We start from the raw sequence: 20,473 nt of genomic DNA, 5'->3' as shown, positions 1-20,473 counted from the left end.
TGAGATAAATTGGAGGCAGAGGGAAGAGGAGAGAGGTCAAAAATGCAATAGCCTCTCAGTCTCCTTGTATCATCCTCTCACATGAAGAGATCCATTCTGCAGGTCTGGGTTGGATCTCCAGCAGCCACTGTCAGGTGGCTCCCATGTATTCCAACAATAAATCAAAAAACAAAACAAACCACAAACAAACAAAAAAGATGAAGTGGAAGATAGAACATTGAGCCTGAAGTCAAGAAGACCTGAGATGAAATTCTTCTGCAGACCCTAGTTGATTCTGAGCAAGTCATTTAACCCATTTCTGCCTCAAATGTCCACATCTGGAAAATGGGGATAAAAATAATACCTATCTTCCAGGGTTTGGAAGGATCAAATGAGAAAATATTTGTAAAGAACTTTAGAGAGCATAAAATCCAATAGAAATAAAATAAATACAGATATAAAACCTAATAGTATAAACTTTGTCCTCAAAAAATAGCATTAGCATAATGATTTTAGATGTTTTCCAAAATTTCAAATATTAGGATCACAGTATTGAAATAATAAGGTGATGATAATAGCTCACATTTATGTAATACTTTAAAGTTTGCAAATCCCTTTATATGTATGCTATTATTAACCCCATTTTGTAAATCGAGACTGGGATCATATAGCTTGTGTCAGAGGAAGGATTTGAATTCAAGTCTTAGCTCCAAATCTTGTACTCAATTTACTGAGATCTAGCTGCTCATATATTCTCTAGTGTAGTCATGTGGATAATCCCTCCAAGGATAAAGATTGTAAATTCAGTTTTTTCATCTGTAAAAAGAGAAGGTTGTATTAGATATCCTGAAAGATTTTTTCACATTCTAAATCCTACTTACTGATCTTAAAGTCCAAAGACCTTAATTCAATGTGAATCTTGCTACTTATTATTCAAGTCAAGTAAATTCTTTAATCCTTTTTTTTTTCATCTGTACAATGGAGGTAAAGCTATTTTCCATTGCTTACCTCAATATGCTCCAGGATGCTATATTTTGTAACTATAAACTACAATTATAATTCATTAATTCACTATTTCTGCACTAAACCATTCTAGCTTATTCAAATAACTTCATGTTATCTTAAAAGAAGAAATTGGATTGGCTGCTAGTTAGGTGATCAATAAAACTTCTATTTATCTGGAATGTCAGAGGATAGACAGAGCCATAGATTTCTTTTTCTCGAATTCAACATAAAATAAGGGCTACTGTCTGAAGCAGTGACCTAGAAATGTAATGTAGGGTCCTATGAATCGAGTGTATTGTCTGTGTATTAGTTTGAACAAATTACATTGCAAGAGTTGATCTAGATAAATAATGTCCACACACAGTATGGCAAGACCATCTGTGTTGCCAGCCCACATGTCTGGCCCACCAGCTGATGTAGAAAATTTATGATGAAGCTTTTGCCAACATTAGTTAGGACTTTTCCAACCCTCGTTGAAATCTTTTTGGTACACAATTCTTCCCATCAATAGCTTATTAAACTAGTTTGATAACTAAGGAAGAAAAATTGAAGTTTTTGTCTTTTCTTCATCATATTCATACACATATATGTGTGTATGTATATATACATATATATATATGACATTAAATTTCTGCAAAAAATTTACATTTCTCTTGCCAACATCTATTTTTTATCATTGCTTAATCTAAAAACAGCACTATTACTTCAAAAACAAACATCCATTTACCTTTCTTTTTTTCATATAGCTCTGATTCTTTTGATCCTACTATAATTGATATATATATATGAAAATATATATGTATTATTTTTTCTACATCATCACTGCTCAGCTCCATATAAGAGTATGGTTCATATACTCCTCACAGCCCTATTCTTCAACATTGTTAATTTGAATAAACTTCCCCTACGGTGCTATTATTTCAAGGAATGATAAGTCATCTCATTCCCATGCTCATCATTGTTCTCCCTTTATTCTTTCAGTGACTATTACACAATATGAGAGTCCTAAGGGCAATGGTTTGTCTCTTTCTTACAACATATAAATAATCATTTATCTCATCATCTCATCTTTGTCATATTTTATGAACTTGTAAACTTTTTGTAAAGTTACCTTTTTCTATTAAATTTGAATTTTAAAAACTCTATTCAATTATGATTTTCTCAAGAAGAATTATTGGAAGTAATTGATTCTGTTGATCTATTTTTTTTCCCTTAAGGATTAAGTTCACTCTGTAGAACAAGTAATCTTTGGTTATAAATCATTTTATTTTTTTGCATCATATTCCATTTTTTTCTTTCATTTCTTCTTCATTTATACATAATCCCAAACTCAAATCTTAGTAACTTCATTCCTGGGTTAATGGATTTGGGTTTTCTTTCTGATGACATCTTGTGGGTTCTAGCCATCTGTCATTTGTCTTCTAAGTCCAATATTTCCAGGGAGGTAGGCGGTTAAGGAAGAGATATGTAATTTAATTGGTATAAAGTAATTCCCAAGTGAGGAAACTTCCTCAAGTTGACACCTTCTCTACAATTTATAATCTTTGAGTATTGCCTAGAGAATTAGGAGATGAAGTGATTTGCCCAGAGTCCCATAGCTATTATATATCAGACCTGCAACTTAGACCTGCATATTCCTGACTCCAAGATCACTTCTCTCTATTTATGCTTTTCCTTTGCTTATAGGAAATACAATTTTTTTAAAAATAAGTTATTCAGGCTTGATTTCATTATGGTCTTCTGGAAAACTAGTGACATTAACATTACGCAGCTCTACTTACAAGTTCAACTGATTTTTAGAGAGCTTCAACATTCTGCTAATCTTGTTGCTAGTTGACTTTAATATTTCTTTTTAATCTCTTCAGTTTTTTTTTTCTTGTGACATTCCCTTCTTCAGAGTTTCTAATTATTTCATAATTGCTAAATCCGGTAACATTTTTTTCAATCTTCATTCTTCTTGATCTCATTGAAATCGTTGACACTATTAACACTTTTAATACTCCTTAATATTCTCTTCTCTCTCTTTGTTCTCCCCTACCAATATGATCACTTGTTCTCTGTTTCCTTTGCTGGACCCTCATCCAGATAATCATCATCAAAATCATGGCTTATATTGTTATAGAGCTTACTATATACCATACTCTATGCTAAGTATTTTCCAATCATTAGCTCATTTGATGCTCACAACACCAATATTAAAACATCCCTTCTTCAAGGTAAGTGCTATTATTGTCCCACACGACTTGGTTCTGGCCCTTCTTTTTTTCTCCCTCCGTAGTACTTTACTTGGTGATCTCAGAAATGTTTTCCACTGATTCTGAAGGGGAAAAAATAATTTTTGCTTTAAATAAAAAAAAAAAGAATATTAGAGAGTTGCTTGAGGTCCTGAGAAGTTCAGCAGCTTATCAGGGTCAGCCAGCATACATTAAAGTTAGGACTCCACATCAGCTCTTCCTTTTATCAGGGATAGTGTCATTATGTCACAGTCTTCTCAAGTGTTAGCAAAATCTTACAGAATTAATTTATACCCTCCAAGTATGGGGAAATTTTAAAAGTTAACCAATTTCTCCACTGAACAATCTTCATATCAAAATTTCTTTAAGGCATTTTTTCTTTGAGTGGCTGGAGAAAGATCTCATTGAAAGTGGTAAATATTCAAGAGAAAGCCAACGATTTTCCTTAGTGCTGAAGATAAGTTTGTGCTCTTCAAAAAATATGCGTGGGTCGAGTGTATGAGCAAAAACTGCACCTTTATGAAATAAAGGACCAGAGTTTTCCGGGGAACATACTTATAGACAGAGACAATATAATGAGTAGAGAGAGAATTAGCCTGGGAGTCAGCAAAATTTAGGTTCAAGTCTTGCCTCTGAAATATCAAGAGAGGAGGAAAGAAAGGAAGAAAAATATCTACACATATACTTTCCTATATATTTCCTTTACTATGTATGTACACTATATGTTATGTAGATAATATATATAATATAGGTACTATATGCATAACACATATATGATAGTATATACATAATCTATGGATATATGGATATATAATAGGTGATATATATAATACATAGCTATTAATCTATCTCTTATCTATCTATGTATCTTGAGAGAGAAATTATTTCTCAAGAGAAAAATAATATAGATTTAATAATAATAGAGCTAGAGATACATAGATAATAGATTTCTACATATCTAAGAAAGAAATACATAGTATACATATGAAACACATAGGGAAGTACATGTTTATACATGTGAGTACACATGTACTGTGTTGATAGCTAGCTGATTTGATTTGTATCTAATCTACAGAAGAATTAACAAAACCTTAATCTCATAAATATTGTGAGGATTCCTCCTTTTTTCATAGGAATAAGGATGGGAATTGGACCTTTGATTTAATTGGTATAGGAAACTACTAGGCTATAAAACTCTTGTTTACCAATGTTGGCTAATACCTTTTCTATAACTTAGAATCTTATAGAGTTGACTAGAGCATTGAGAGATTAAATGTTTGCCGTGGGTCATATGATCAAGAAACAAATCTTGAACCCAAGTGTCCCTTGCTTCAAGACTAACATGAACCAGGAAGAGAAGGACTTGCTTAAGTTTCTTTAACAAAATTACCCTCATATGCATCTATTTTCCCTTTTACCTCTGAAAAGATCTTCAGCCTCATGGAACATGTGGTTTATTTGACTGAATGCTGAACTTCATGGCAGGAAGCTTTCAGAAATTTCACTTGATCTGAATTCTTAAGTATCTACGTTACTCTATGTCAAGTGCCCATAAACTACTCTTCTTTTTCCTGGCTTCAATTCCAAGAGTGACCCAATTTTTCACCTTGCATAAAAGTACCATATCAGCAAAGAAAAAAAGCAGATCTCATGTATTTCTCCATCCTGTAGTACGCTAAGGAGCTTGCAACCAGTTCAGGGTCAGTGAGTCTGTACCAACTTTTTATAGTTTTTGAATCAATAGCTTTCCTATAGCATCCCCTTCCAATAACTTAAGCATTTGGAAAGTTTATGAATATCTTTCTCTTCTCAGACAAAGCAGACTTTAAGTCATTTCTTTGTAGAAAGGAGGGTTAGTATACTTTTTTGGAAGCATTTTCTAAAGTAGGAACTTTAAAATTGATTGCCAATGATAGGATGGGAGCAAAATCTTATATTCTCTGGTTCTACAACTATTCATTGCGCATCAAAACTCTCATGAGAGATTGAGTGCTATGGTGATTGACAGTATTTCATGCTTATCAAAAAATAGGGTCAGTAATAAGATCACGAATTTAGAAGTGGAAAAATCTTTGGACATCATCTATTTCAGTGTTCTAAATTTGCCTCCATCCTTTCATTTCTAAAATGAGAATAATAATAATATCTACCTACCAGGTTTGTGGTGAAGACCAAATGAAATCACATATGAAAAATACTTTGCAAAGTTTAAAATGCTAAATAAATGTTATTTATTATTGTTGCTTTTATATTAATACTATTTATTATCATCATTTTACAAAGAAGAAAATAAAAAACAAAATAGATCTCATGCGTTTCTCCATCCTATAGTCCACTAAGGAGCTTGCAACCAGTTCAAAGTCAGTGAGTCTGTACCAACTTTTTATAGTTTTTGAATTTTTTTTCTTGGCATACATACTGAAGTAGTTTGTCATTTCATTGTCTAACTCATTTTACAGATGAGGAAACTGAGGCAAATAGAGTTAAGTGCCATACAACCAGTAAGTATGTGAGGCTGGATCTGAACTCATGAAGATGAATCTTTTTTTTTTTATTATAGCTTTTTTATTTACAAGATCTATGGAAAAAAAGATATATGCATGGGTAATTTTTCAGCATTGATAATTGCAAAACCTTTTGTTCCAATTTTTCTCCTCCTTCCCCCCATCTCCTCTCCCAGATGGCAGGTTGACCAATACATATAAAATATGTTAAAGTATAAATTAAATACAATATATGTATACATGTCCATATAGTTATTTTGCTGCACAAAAAGAATCGGACTTTGAAATAGTATACAGTTAGCCTTGAAGGAAATAAAAAACGCAGGTGGACAAAAATAGAGGGATTGGGAATTCTATGTAGTGGTTCATAGTCATCTCCCAGAGTTCTTTCGCTTAGGTGTAGTTGGTTCAATTCATTACTGCTCTATTGGAACTGATTTGGTTCATCACATTGTTGAAGAGGGCCAGGTCCATCAGAATTGATCAAAGATGAATCTTTTTTAATTCAAGCCCAGTACACTATCTATTGAATACTATCTACTAGAGAATAAGGAAGTTTAAATAGCCATCCCGTCATCTCCAGGAGCTTTTAATTCTTACGTTACAGAAGACAGGAAGACACAGGTGAAAATGTAAACTTTAAAATTCCTATAATGTGGGCACACTTAGCCTTCGGTTAATTCTAAATTGGTTATACATCCTCAGATGAAAAAGGATATCTGTAGAGTGAGTGTAGTCATTGCAAAACATGTCATTTACCCCTAGTTTTTATGATGTCATTGGCAAAATGATTTCTGGTTTTCCATATTTCTATTAGGCTCATATTGGGAGTTCCTTTTGGGTAATACTCCCACTTTCCATCTTCCCAATTTATTCAACCATACCATTTAGAGTCATTGTCTTTGAAGGTTTTCATTGAAATAAGGTGTCTCACTTATAAATTTGTCATTTGTCTCTGAATGACTTGTAAAGGTTATGTTCTACAACTTAGATTTGTCCCATTATTTGAGATGATATTCACCTTGTTCGCATCTACACGTACAATTTAGATACCTAAGGATCCCTTTCAATTTATGCTCTCAAGTTATTATAAAAATGAAGCAGACATACAGGACTACAAATTAGTTTTCCAATTCTATCCTCAGCTTTGACCCGACAACCCGTGAGTGGAGCCCAGTGGAGGTGACCTTTGGAATATGGATTTGCCATTATGTATACCTAATGAATGACATTTTATAATATTTTGAAGTATGCAAAGGGCTTTACATACATTAATAATATCTGACATTTGCGTAGCCCTTTTCATTTACAAAATGCTTTACTTATATTGTTTCATTTGATCCTTGCAACAACTCCAAGAGGCAGATGTTATTATTATCTCCTCTTATAAGTGGGGAAACTAAGATAGGCAGTATTTAAGTGACTTGGTCAGATTCACACAACTATGTATCTGAGGTAGGATTTGAATTCAAATCTCAAGACCAGTCCAGTACTCTATACACTCAACTGTTGCCTTTGAACCTCACAACAAACCTTGCAAATATGCTCTTGCCTTATTTTAGAAATGAAGAAGTTGATTTACAGAGAGATTACATAGCTAGCCCATAGTCATACAGCAGTGAGTGTTGGAAGTGGGACTGGAACTCAGAGCTTCTGTGAATCAAATTCAAAATTCAAGTCAATATACTACAATCCACAGTACTTGGCAAAACTTTCCTTACTCTGTTAATATTGTAGCTCTTTTTATTCAGGTTGGATAGAGTTTAAATCCTCAAATTCAAATTTTCTTCTTCTACAAGAAGAGTAAAATTCTGGAAGGAATCTACCAGTAAAGGATGGAAGAGAATGAGGGGGCACAATCTTAGTCCCTCTAAAATCTAATCTTCACAATTTGAAATCATTACTATTTTGAAATGAATTCCCAGAATATCTCACACACACAAACATGCACGTGCACACACACACACACACACACACACACACACATTTAAATACAGTCATATATTCTAAGACAAAACAGAAATATTTTGAACTATTTGTCAATTTTGAAATCACCACATCTTCCTTTTATTAATAGAATCATTGATAATTGACTGCTGTTGTGTTCCTGGTGGAAAGGACCCAAAGAATTCTCTATGAATTAATTAATTAATTTTTAAAAAAGAGATTCATTAAACACTTAGTGGGGTCCAGGGAGTGTGCTAAGCACCAGAAATACAAATACAGTTCTTACTCTCAAGGAGTTAACATTTTATTAAGAGAAGACAGCCCATATTAAGTACTGGAAAAGGTGTCCATTCCTTCCATAATTTCCTTCTGGAACTGATGACCTTATAGTACTATTTAATTCAACTCAGAAGCACTGAAGAATCATTTGCTATATGTAGAGACACCATGCTACTGCACAAAGGGAGATTCATTTGGGTAAAACATGGTCCTTGCCTTGATGGGTCTTATAGACTGGTAGACAATAAGACACATACAGAAATGACTTGAATAAAAATAATACATGACAAGCGAATAAGCAATATAAAGAGAAAGAAATGAGTTCCAAGGGATCAAAATGAAAGATCAGAAGAAAAAAAAAACTTCCTGGAGGAGATAACACTCACTTGTATTGTCATGATGTAGGAAATGGATTGCTGTACTTGGAGTCAAGGATGCCTAAGTTTGAACCCACCTTCAGCACTTACAAACTTTGTGAACGTGAGCAAACCATTTAACTGCTTTAACCTCAGTTTCTTCATCTTTAAAATCAGGATAGTTCTGTCAGCAACACCTACCCATGGAACTGCCACAAGATGAAAATGAGATTTGTAAAAACATTTTGCAAACTTTAGAGCTATAGAAATATCAGCAATTAGCATCCAAGACATAAAAAGATCACCGGCATGTGGCAGCTACTTAATAACTGTTTATATTAGTTGAGTTGGACTATAAGGGATGGCTAGGGATTCAAAAGACAAAAAGGGAAAGAAAGCAAACTCCAAGCATTTAGAACAGCATGAAAAAAAAAAAAAAGATTGTCAGGAAGGCCCAGATTATATTTCGGGAATAGTGAACAGTCTTCTGTAGCTAGATTACATAGTATGTATATGAATGGCACTCCCTTTCCTATTTTGGTCTTTATGCTGTCTAAAGTCACTCTAGGCCCCTTCAAATATCTATTCTCTAAGTTTTAGCTCAAAAGCAAGTTTCTATGTAGACTCTTTCTTGATGCCTCCAGAAACTAGTGCCTCCCAACAAAATCTCCTTATCTGTCTCATTGTTATTGAGTAGATTTTTAGTCATTCTTTGTGACCTCATTTGCAGTTTTCTTGGCAAAGATACTTGTTTGCCATTTCCTTCTCCAGCTCATTTTACAGATGAGTAAACTGAGGCAGCCAGGATTAAGTGGCTTGTCCAGGATCATATAGCTAGTGAGTATATCAAGTCAAATTTGAATTCAGGTCTTCCTGACTCCAACCTCAGCTCTCTATCCACTTCAGCACCACCTGGCTGCAGAGCCCTTCTGCTGACCTCATGGCTGCATGCCAGTGAAACCTGGAAGATCTGCCAGCACCATGCAGGGCAATGGAATTGCTTCCATTTGAATTGTCTCAGGAAGATTCTGAAGATCACCTGGCAGGATAAGGGGACAGACACTGAGGTCTCTTCTCAAACTAACTTGCCAAGCATTCAGTCTCTACAGCAAGAAGCCCAACTCCAAGGGGCTGGCCATGTTGTTCCAATACCAAATATACACTTGCCTAAAATGCTATCATATAGAGAAGTCACACAAAGCAAGTGTCAGAAAGAGTGATGCAAGGACACTCTCAAGGTCTCTCTCTTAACAACTTTAGAATTGATTGTGGGATGTGAGAGACACTGGCACAGGACCACCCAACATGGCGTGCCCACATCAGAGAAGATTCTGTGTTCTATTAAGTGAAGCAGGACTGCAGTAGCTCCAAGGAAATGGAAGGTGCCCAAATTTAGAAAATCAATCGCAAATGTTCACATGGATTATTAGTTCCAGACTCACAGAGGAGCATTAGGCCCCTTCGAATGTCTATTCTCTAAGTTTTAGCTCAAAAGCAAGTTTCTATGTGGAGTCTTTCTTGATGCCTCCAGAAACTAGTGCCCCCTAGCAAAATCCCCTTGCTTCTATCTCATTGTTATTGAGTCATTCTTTGATATTCAGTCATTCTTTGTGACCTCATTTGCAGTTTTCTTGGCAAAGATACTTGTTTGCCATTTCCTTCTTCAGCTCATTTTACAGATGAGTAAACTGAGGCAACCAGGATTAAGTGGCTTGTCCAGGATCATATAGCTAGTAAGTGTATCAAGTCAAATTTGGTCTGATCAGTCACAATCAGACACACCACATCTTGACTCTAACATAGTAATTTCTTTTTCTTCTTCTTTGAGAATGAAGGGACAGCTAGATGACGAAGTGAGAGCACCAGTCCTGGAGTCAGGAGGAATTGAGTTCAAATCTAGCCTCAGACACTTAACACTTCCCAGCTGTGTGATCCTGGACAAATCACTCAACCCCAATTGCCTCATCAAAAAACAAACCAAGCAAAAAAAAAATGAGAATGATGAACAACCAATATAAGTTGTTTACCCAAAAGAAAGTTAATTCCTTTTTTTTTTTGGTCTTTTTTTTATTTTATAATAACTTTTTATTGACAGAACTCATGCCAGAATAATTTTTTACAACATTATCCCTTGCATTCTCTTCTTTTCCGATTTTTCCCCTCCCTCCTCCACCCCCTCCCCTAGATGGCAAGCAGTCCTATATATGTTAAATATTTTGCGGTATATCCTAGATACAATATATGTTTGCAGAATCGAACAGTTCTCTTGTTGCACAGGGAGAATTGGATTCAGAAGGTAAAAATAACCCCAGAAGAAAAACAAAAATGCAAATAGTTTACATTCATTTCCCAGTGTTCTTTCTTTGGTTGTCGCTGCTTCTGTCCATCATTTATCAATTGAAACAGAGTTAGGTCTCTTGGTCAAAGAAATCCACTTCCATCAAAATACATCCTCATATAGTATCATTGTTGAAGTTATAATGACCTCTTGGTTCTGCTCATTTCACTTAGCATCAGTTCATGTAAATCTTTCCAAGCCTCTCTGTATTCATCCTGCTGGTCGTTTCTTACATAACAATAATAAGAATGTTAATTTCTTGAAAGGAGAGACATTTCTCCTTCTGCCTTTCTATTCCTAACATGTAGTCCAGTGCCTCACACAAATGCTTAAAAGAAATTGTTTGTTGATGATTCATTGATTGAAGACTTGAACACTAGGGGAAAGAAGTATGACTTTAGTGGGCAGTAGGCAGGCACTGAACATTTTTGAACAGAAGAGTCATTTTTTTTTCCATCTCTGTATGAGGAATATGATCTCCTGGGATTAAAATCCAAGTTAGCAAGCAGCCTAATAAAAAGGAAATTCCAGTTAAATGAATAAACACAATGAAAAACAAAAACCTTTTAAAATCCTGCTTCTTAACAGATTGGCTCATCTTTGCTTAAGGGGTGAATTGAGTTCTAGAAAAGACACCTGAGATTTAAATTACCATACAAAAAGCTCAAACTTTCAAGTAAGTTTTTTTTTTTTTTCCCACTGCTGTGGAGGAGTTCTCTATTTTTGGGTTCCATTTAACAGCAGTGATTTCTTAGTGGAAAGGTAAGGGCTGCTTTGATGACATTTGATTCTCATGCTAAAATGTAGAGTTCAAGTATCTTTTGTGCCATGTCTGAGTCAGAGTTTTGTGATTGTAAACCTCCTTAGCACATTAAGCAGGAGAGGGAAAAAAAATGAATTTCAATAAAATTTAAATCCCATTTCCTCACCTGTATAGCATTTTAATAGAATAATAAGGTGACAGCTTGCATAAATAAACTTGTTTGTGACCCTGAATTGTCTTTTTAAAATACATTTTTTTATCTTTTGTTTTCATATCACTTAAATTTTCCACTTTATTCCTCTCCCTCTCTTCACTCAAAGAGCCAATCTTTATAATAAAGATTTTTTTTAAAGGGAAAGAATAGAAAAATATAGATGTCAGCAAAACTAGTCAATACCTTCAAAAAAATCTGGCAATATCTGGAATATTGATTCCACCCCACTTTTCCTCTGCAAACAATCATTTTTTTTTCCCTTTGGGGCCAAACATGTTTTTTGGTAATTATGCATTCATTATCAGTTGTTATGTGATGATAGTGGTTTTTTTTTTCTATTTACATTGTTGTAACCATCAAGTATGGTCTTCTGGGTCCCATTTATTTAAATCAATTCTTCTCAGTCTTTCCTCTGTGTATTCATAATGTTCATCTCTTACAGCACAGTACTTTTTCCATTACATTCATGTACCAATCAATGGGCATTTACTTTGTTTCTAGTTTTTTTGATTCCACAAAAAGTGCTATTATAAATATAGTGATGTATATCTGGATTTTCTTTTTATCCCTCACCTTTTTAGAGTGTTTACTAAGCTACTAAATTCCTAAATCATGTGCCTCTACTTTGTGTCTATTTTTTTTATTCCATAAAAAGTGCTATTATAAATATGATGATGTATATGTGGATTTTCTTTTTATCCCTGATCTTTTTAGAATATTTTCCAAGCAGTTATCTTCTTAAATCGGAGTGTGGACATTTTAGCCACTTTATTTGCATAATTCTAATTTGCTTTCCAGAACATTTGTACTCATTTAAAACTCCACTAATACCTTAGAGGGGTCACCGGATTTTAGGACCAAAATTTACCAATCTTGAAAATATCTGTGGACTCTTATCAGTGAGTAGCTCCTGTCCCTCAATGTAAAACATTCTTCTCTTTCCTTACAATGAAAGAATGATTCTCGAGCACAAGCTTTGGATCATGAGTATTCGTGCCAGGAACTCCGATGACAGAATTTGTCTCCAGTAGTCATCAGATGATCCTTGGAAACTAAGCTAGAAAATAAAGTTATGTTCTTTTCCAAAAACAAAAACAAAAACAAAGCCCAAAACCTTGTACTTCTAAAGAGAGATTGAATAACCAGAAAGAAGCCTTTAATTAGTAAGAAAGACCTATGTTCAAAGCCTATAGTAGATAGTAATTATACCACCGTTATTTTAGTCTCAGCTTCTTCATCTGTAAACTGGGATAATAGTAGCACTCACCTGACGGGGTTCTTGTGAGAATCAAATGAGATAAGATTTATAAATTGTGTTATAAGCTATAACTCTAAATAATGATCATTTTTGTTTCTTTCCAGCGATCCGGTGGTGCTCTTGCTATACCTCTGTGTGCATTTCAAGGGACTGTGTCTCTCCATGCCCCCACAGGGAAGACTTTATCTCTCTCCACCTATGAGGTGAGTGCAGAAGGGCAAAAAATAACCCCGGCGGCCAAGAAAATCGAAGTCTATCGATCCAAGAGCGTGGGCCATGAGCCAAACCCAGAGGATTCGCCCACCACTTTCCCAGACACCAGCGTCAAGATCCACTTGGAAGTGTTGGAAATCTGTGACAATGAGGAAGCCATGGACACCGTGTCCATCATCAGCAACATCAGCCAGTCCTCAACCCAAGTCAGATCTCCTTCTCTACGCTATTCTCGCAAAGAAAATCGGTTTGTTTCCTGCGATTTGGGAGAGACCGCTTCTTACTCCCTCTTCATCCCCACAAACAATCCTGACAGTGACATCAATATATCCATTCCAGACACCGTGGAGGCCCACAGGCAGAACAGTCAAAAGCAGCATCTGGAGAGAGATGGCTACCAGGAAGAAATACAACTGTTAAATAAAGCTTACAGGAAACGGGAGGAAGAAGGCAATGGAAGCTAAGAACTGTCTAGGGTCCAAGAATCAAATGTTCTCCTCCACCTGACTTGGAAGTCAGTGATTTTTCTTAGATGATTTTGATTTCTGTTTGAGTCATACATAGCTTCAGTCACAATTCTTCTCTCTGGAAAAGCTCTTCATAGAAGAAGGGAATGCTATGGCTTGTCTATCGTCTCCTATCCCTGTGGTAATGAAAGGATTTTGTCTCTAGATGATTGCTGACCATCTTTTCTGCTCATATTGCTCATGAGATTCCTCTTCCAATGAGGAGCAATAGACAGAAGTCATATAGAGATAAATTAAAGATTGATAAAGCCAGGAAAAACAAACCATTGGAACGCTACCAAAGTAGGATAAAATAGTCAATCACAGGGAGCAGAGAGATCATTCTCTTTGGAGGCCATAGGAACATAGACTTAGTTATAGAGATCCTTTACTCTAAACCCTTTGTTTTAAATTTGAAAAAACTGAAATAGAGAGTCAGAGTAACCAAAGCTTAAACCTAAGAACTCTGCCTTCAGATTGTTTCTAATGGTCTTGAACTAATGGCTGTATGGTTGGGCTGAGTCATGGAAAGACCATAAGTAGAAGGGATTTTGGAGGCCATCAAAGCCAGTGTTCATTTAACAGATAAGGAAACTGAGGCATGAGGATAATGATTTCCCTAAGGTCATATTGCTAATAAAGATGTGAAGCAGGGTTTGAATACAGGCTTCCCTGATTCCAGGGCTAGTACCATTATGCTAGACTGCCTCTCAAAATAATCTTTGTTAAATAAATGGCCCCTAAGAGCCCTTCCAGTTAGGAGAATTTGTGGATTATCTGGAAAATGCTTCCTACATATCTCCTCTTCTTAGACTTCTTGGGTCTTTGCTTATGTGCTGCTTTTCATTAGAAGCTTTCCCTGATTTCCTCCCCACAACCAAGTTATTACTGCTCCCTCCTCCACCAAGTTTTCATGTTTGTATTCATCTATATAGATGAAGTACACGGCATGCTACCCCCCTCTCATCCTCAGTATAATGTGTCTGTAAAGACCATGTTCCCCAGTGGCAAGCTGCCCAGGAAAAGACTATTTTGTTTTTGTCTCTATGGCCTAGCACAGGACCTTGCCATGGTAGACCTTTAATAAATGTCCATTGCATTTGATTAGATTAGATAATTTCCTCAGATTCCTCATTCAGAACCTGGAGGAATGGGCTTACGAGATTATTTCTGAATCCGTGTTCGTGATCTCCCCCATAGGTCTACAAAAAAAAGTGGGGCCTTCTAGGAATTGCTACATTGGAAACAGAAGGGATATTATAAAAGTCTGGGGAGACTTTGGAAATCATCTATCACCCACTTAGTCATCTCTTCATGTTGAGATATTTTCTATCCATGTATTCATTATTGCAGGAAAATTGGATCCCTTTGGGGTCTGGGAAGCTAAAATAGAAGCATGTACTTTTTCCGTCCTGGAAAATCTATTTTGGGCATTTCTAGAAAATGCAAAGCTGTTTCTGAGCCCCCTTCTCTTTCTTTTTCTCCCACTAATAACCATGCTATTGTTTCTTATGGTATATTCTTTAATCCTTAAAGTGGCATTGATAGCTGTCAATGATCTCTTTCTTAAGAGGCTCCAAAAAGATTTCAAAAAGATTCTAACTCTGTACTTACCATCTGTAGGCCTTGAGTCATTATTTGCTAGAAGATTTAACAGAAAGAAATTGACAGTTCTGTTTGCCCCCACATCTGATTTGAAGACCATGTTCAGATGATAGCCATAAGGAATGTTTTCTGTTTGTCAGTCATGGGGAGAAGGGGAATGATTATGTCAGCTTCTCAAAACCCAAATGACTCTTTGCAAAGTAGCAGAATTTTCAAACTGGCTCAGCACTCCCTGCTTTTTAGGGAAAAAAAATCCTGGCAGGAATGAGTACCTTTAGAATTTTCTTCCTGAAAAACGTGAGTCATATGTTGAGAAACTATTCTATAGTCCATAGAGGGTATATTTTGGGTGGATAAATTAGATCATACCCATGCTGAGATTTGTCAGCATTATAACCATTTAATATTATTCGTGTAAATGTATAATAATGATAAACAGGGTTTCTTCAAAATATTTCACTAAAACCATTATGTAAATATTTGCCAATGTTCTGTTCTAATGTCCAATGATGTTGTTTTCTTAAAAAACCATTGAAATGGGACCATTTGATGTGGTTTGAATACATGCATGTTTATTTATAGGTTCAAAAAGAAGTTTTTCCCAGAAAACTTTATTCTAGTTTTTATTACTTGGAGCCATGGCATTAAAGTATAAGAACACAAGCTCCAGAAGAGTTTTATCGTTGTTTTTCATGCTTTTAAAAAGCCCTTCTAAAGTAATGTAAATGTCACTGTGTTATCCATTGCTCTCTCTCTCATTTTAATTCTGTTTCACTTTCTTAAAAATGTAATGTATTTGTAATACCTCCGATAATGTTTGTAAAGAGATCCCAAGACAAATCATAACATAAAAATTCAAATTAAAAAACACCTTCATTGTGAATCTCACTGCATTTATTTGAAAAATTACTGTGTTGCTCAAGGTCATAGGAACACAACACCTGCTGAGAGAATAAGTTGTTTATTCTTGCTTCAAACTAGTGGTGCAACTTAAAAAGAGTATGAAATTTAAATGATAGGTTTGTGGTGATTGACTTGTTTCAATTTGTTTAAAAGAAAGAAGTCTTGACTCATTTGAAATACAAAATCAGTCAGCAAGGTAACCTGTCTGGAATCATGACCAATCTGGAAATCTTAGTTAACTAAGTAGATGGAAGACAAAGAAGTCCATTTCAAAAGTCTGTTGTTTTTTTTTTTAAACAGATAAGAGAAGTTGAGTCCAAACAAAAGGTAATATATGTTTTCCTCTATGAGTCCAATATTCAGTCAACATCTTGTTATATGATTGAGTTCTTTGCACTGTACGTTTAATATTTAATTTGGTTTTATATTTTATCTAGAATTTTATCAATCTCTATTTAGATCCACAAAATAATACTTTTCTTCTCCTACGGTAATTCAAAATAAATTAATTTAAAATTTCTAGAATTGCTGATTTTTTATTTTCTTTTTTTAAATCAAAATATTTACAAACTTTTTTTTAAAGAAAAACTCTGCATTGGCTCTAAGATACCAAAGCCTAAGCTTGAAGGGAAAGTTTGACCTGCAATAAAAACTTACCAGGCCCACATCTGAAAGTATGTTCCAGAAAAGTAGAATTCTAGAACAACTTCATGTGGCAGGAAATATGAAAGCTACTTGTTCACCCAGTGTTTAAACTGAGTATATACCAATACATGTCTAGTGTAAGAATGATTGAAAGAAAGTGTTTGGAAGTAATAGAAAGCCTATTAAAAACACAGTCCTTTTTTATTTTTTAAATGCATTGTATCATGTTATCTTATTATATATTATATGTTTCTTCTTATCAATAAAATAATTTTGTTAAACATTTTTGTGATTTTTCTATGTCCCATTTCTACAAAGAAACCCAGATTGCTACTATTTGCTTGGTCCATTGCACATGGACACAACGTAATGCATATTATTAAATAGAACCCATGTGATACTAAAAAAAGGATCATCCTCCAATGGTAACTCCTTTCAACGACAGAGTTGTGATCTTAGGCTCACATAGTGTTTCATAGATGTAGAGAAGTGAGGGATCTCAAAGTTCTTCTGTAATGGATAGAATTGTGGGCCTGGAGTCAGGAAGACTGAGTGAAAATCCAGTCCGTCATATATTCATTTTATATATCAATTAATTTGATACTCAACAACATGTAGGGAAATAGATGCTATTATTATCATATATTACAAATGAGAAAACTGAGGCAAATAGGATTAAATGACTTGAGCAGGGTTACACAGCTAGTAAGTGTCAGAAGCTGAATTTGAATCCAATCCTTTGCTCTAATCACGGTCATTCTTAATTGTTAGAAACAGATAGCAGGCGCAATCAATGAAGAGATGTGACTCAACAATGGCTGAGCCATCACCAGTCAACTTGACCTTTGACTTGTCAATTGGATCCCAATGACTCTAGAAGAGAGAGGGAGGTCAAAGACTCTGTGCCTCACTCAAATCCAAGTTATGTGAAAGCTGAGACATCAAGTTTTTTTATCTCATTGTTTCTCTTCCAGAATGAAAGACAAACAAGGATCTTACTCTGTGCTAAATACTAAGAATACAAACCCAAGCTCTCCAGGAGCTTATGTTCTAATGGATTGGGGGAACTGTCCATTTTGGAGTGCTGAGAAGGAACAAGGTAGGAGGTTATCCTCAATATGAACAAAACTAAGGAGAAGTATTGAGGAAGCCTGGGGACAAGTAAGCTAAGGCAAAAAAAAAAAAACATATTATTTTAATTGTGAGGCAGAGTTCAAGGTTCCCTTGGGAGAGAGGTGAGGTTGATGGTCCTGGGGAACAGTCTGGAAAAACCCAGAAAGAGAATGAATAGATACCCAGGTATAATGAGAACAAGATCAGACCTTAAAAGAAAATCTATATTTCAGAAGTACTTTGTTCATTCTTAAGAATGAGTTTGCATATTTGGAGAAACTGACTCAAAAAGAAGGAACATGGCACAGAGTGAGTACAACTCTAGATTTGGGCTCAGGAAGACCAAAATCTCACTTCTTACACTTAGTTATGAAATCCAAAGGAAGCCACTCAGCCCATCTTTAAACCTCAATTTTTCATTTGTAAAATGGGGCTAATCATGCCCATAATGCCTACATAAAGGCATTTATTTCAGTAGATAAATAAATCTCTCTGAAAGCTTTTAAGAGCTCTCAAAATGTCAACTCTTATTTTTAATGTTAAATAATAATAAAAATGAGTATTTATATAGTATTTAAAGATTTGCAAAATATTTTACAAATATTATTTCACGTGATCTTAATAATAACTCTATGAGGTAGATATTATTATTATCCCCATTTTACAAATAAGAAAAAGTGATGTGACTTGCCCAGGGTGACACAACTAGAAAGTGTCCAAGGGAGAATACCAGCTCTTGAAGATCCTTTTGCCCTTATGATGGGTACCACATCACTAATCAGGTCCTATATGAACATCTGAATAGTTCACCTTTTCACTGTATCTTATCATTTTAAACACCTTGATGATAACAGAGTCTCTCATACTGTTTTTCTGCCTCCATGCTACAGAATCTAACTTTCCATTTGTTGTCAAGAAATTTTACATTTTAAAATGTCTCTAGTTTTACTTATCTACCTCTCTGATGGTGATTCTTCCATTGTTCTTTAATTACTAATTATCTAAACTTCCTGTTGTTTTCTCTTCTAACTTTTGTTTTTTTTTTTTTTTCTTGCTATTCTCATTGTTGGACATTGTCTGCCCCCTGCTGAAAACAATTACCAAGATTAAAAATTTTTAAAGTTTTTTTTTTTTTTTAGATAGTTATAGATCAGACATCAAAGTATTTTGGGATTGCTCTTGGAAAACAAACCAGTTTTTATGTCTCACTCCAAAGTCCTCATTTTTACAGGAGGGACACAAGATCAAGTCCAATCCAATAAACATTTATTTATTAAGCACTGACTATATGCCAGGCAGGAGCAACTAGGTGGAATAGTAGATGGAGCACTAAGCCTGAAATCAAGAAAACCTGAGTTTAAATCCAGCTTCAGACACTTATTAGTTGTGTGATTCTGGGCAAGTCACTTCACCTGTTTTGGCTCAGTTTCCTCATCTGTAAAATGAGCTGGAGAAGGAAATGACAAACCAGTCTAGTATCTTTGCTAAGAAAACCTCAAATATGGTCACAAAAGTTGAACACAACTGAACAACAATAAACATTTTCCAGGCACTGTGTTTTTGGTACTTGGAAGAAGATCTCCAGGGAAAGGAAGTATCTCAAATCTGAGCTTTGCTGTCTGCTATTTAGCATTTTCTGATACTACAAAGCTGGGATGGCAACTTAACACCTGGGTGAAGTAAAGAACCAAAGTGATTGTGATTCACTAAAACATTGCTCCCTGGTTAGACCAACACTAGCCTTACTTATGGCTCTGTCGCCAGGGCTAGCCAGTTTTGTATTGCACTCTTGTTCCTCCCTATGCCACTATCATTACCACCATCATTATCACTCCAAGCAGAGGCTCTTTCCAGATGCATGGCACTAAAAGTCTAATTATCCATCTTAATCAACAGCTCAGAAGTAACCAGGAGATGAATATTAAAGCCAAAATTACTCATGAAGAATACCATCCACCAAGAAGAAAATCATCACAGAGAAGGATTGTGACTTGTATTAGTGGGAGAACTACTCACACCAAGGGGATGGGAGAACCCAGAAATAATGAAATTATGAGCATTCCATTATTGCTTTCCAGGTTTTTTCATGCTCTTTGGAAACACTATTGTTTTCAGGCTATTGTTCAGACCATTAGACAAATCCTTTTAAAAAATCGCTAATTTTTCATTAAGCACTGATTTATTCTTCAGAGATTTATTGATATCTATATAAAATATGCATTTTTACCAAAAAGATGACATTTACAATTTAAAATACAAATGTTTGTGTAGACTATTTGAAAAGATGAAATGCTCTAGAAGTACATTAATAACAAATTATGCAAAATTGATTTATCTTTATTGATTTATATGTTATGTTTATGTTGATATATATAGCACTTTAGGGTTTACAAAATACTTTTAAACATATCTCATTTTATCCTCATAGCAATCTAGGAAGTACTTATTATTATCTCCATTTTGTAGATAAGGAAACCAAGGCAGCTGGAGGTGAAGAGATTTGCTTTGGATTACATAGCAAACAAGAATATGAGGCAAGTTTTAAACTTAGGACTTTCTGACTCCAAGTCACATGCTCCCTCTATTGTACTACCCAGCTATATCTGAAAGA

The 20,473-nt window shown here is 35.0% G+C and overlaps 1 protein-coding gene across 1 annotated transcript in view; it reads left to right on the top strand.

Moving 5' to 3' along the window:
• GPR149 (G protein-coupled receptor 149) overlaps nucleotides 1-17,033 on the top strand; it is an 87,586-nt gene extending 70,553 nt beyond the window's left edge. The window contains exon 4 of the mRNA XM_051991801.1: nucleotides 12,982-17,033. Coding sequence (XP_051847761.1) covers nucleotides 12,982-13,554 — 573 coding nt within the window. The 3' untranslated portion in view covers nucleotides 13,555-17,033. The remainder of the gene's footprint in view (nucleotides 1-12,981) is intronic.
• The last annotated feature ends 3,440 nt before the right edge of the window (nucleotides 17,034-20,473 follow it).

The sequence above is a fragment of the Antechinus flavipes genome, chromosome 3 (genome assembly GCF_016432865.1).
Source record: "Antechinus flavipes isolate AdamAnt ecotype Samford, QLD, Australia chromosome 3, AdamAnt_v2, whole genome shotgun sequence".
NCBI lineage: Eukaryota > Metazoa > Chordata > Mammalia > Dasyuromorphia > Dasyuridae > Antechinus > Antechinus flavipes.
Note: the sequence above shows the minus strand (reverse complement) of the source record. Positions and strands in the feature narration are given on the sequence as shown.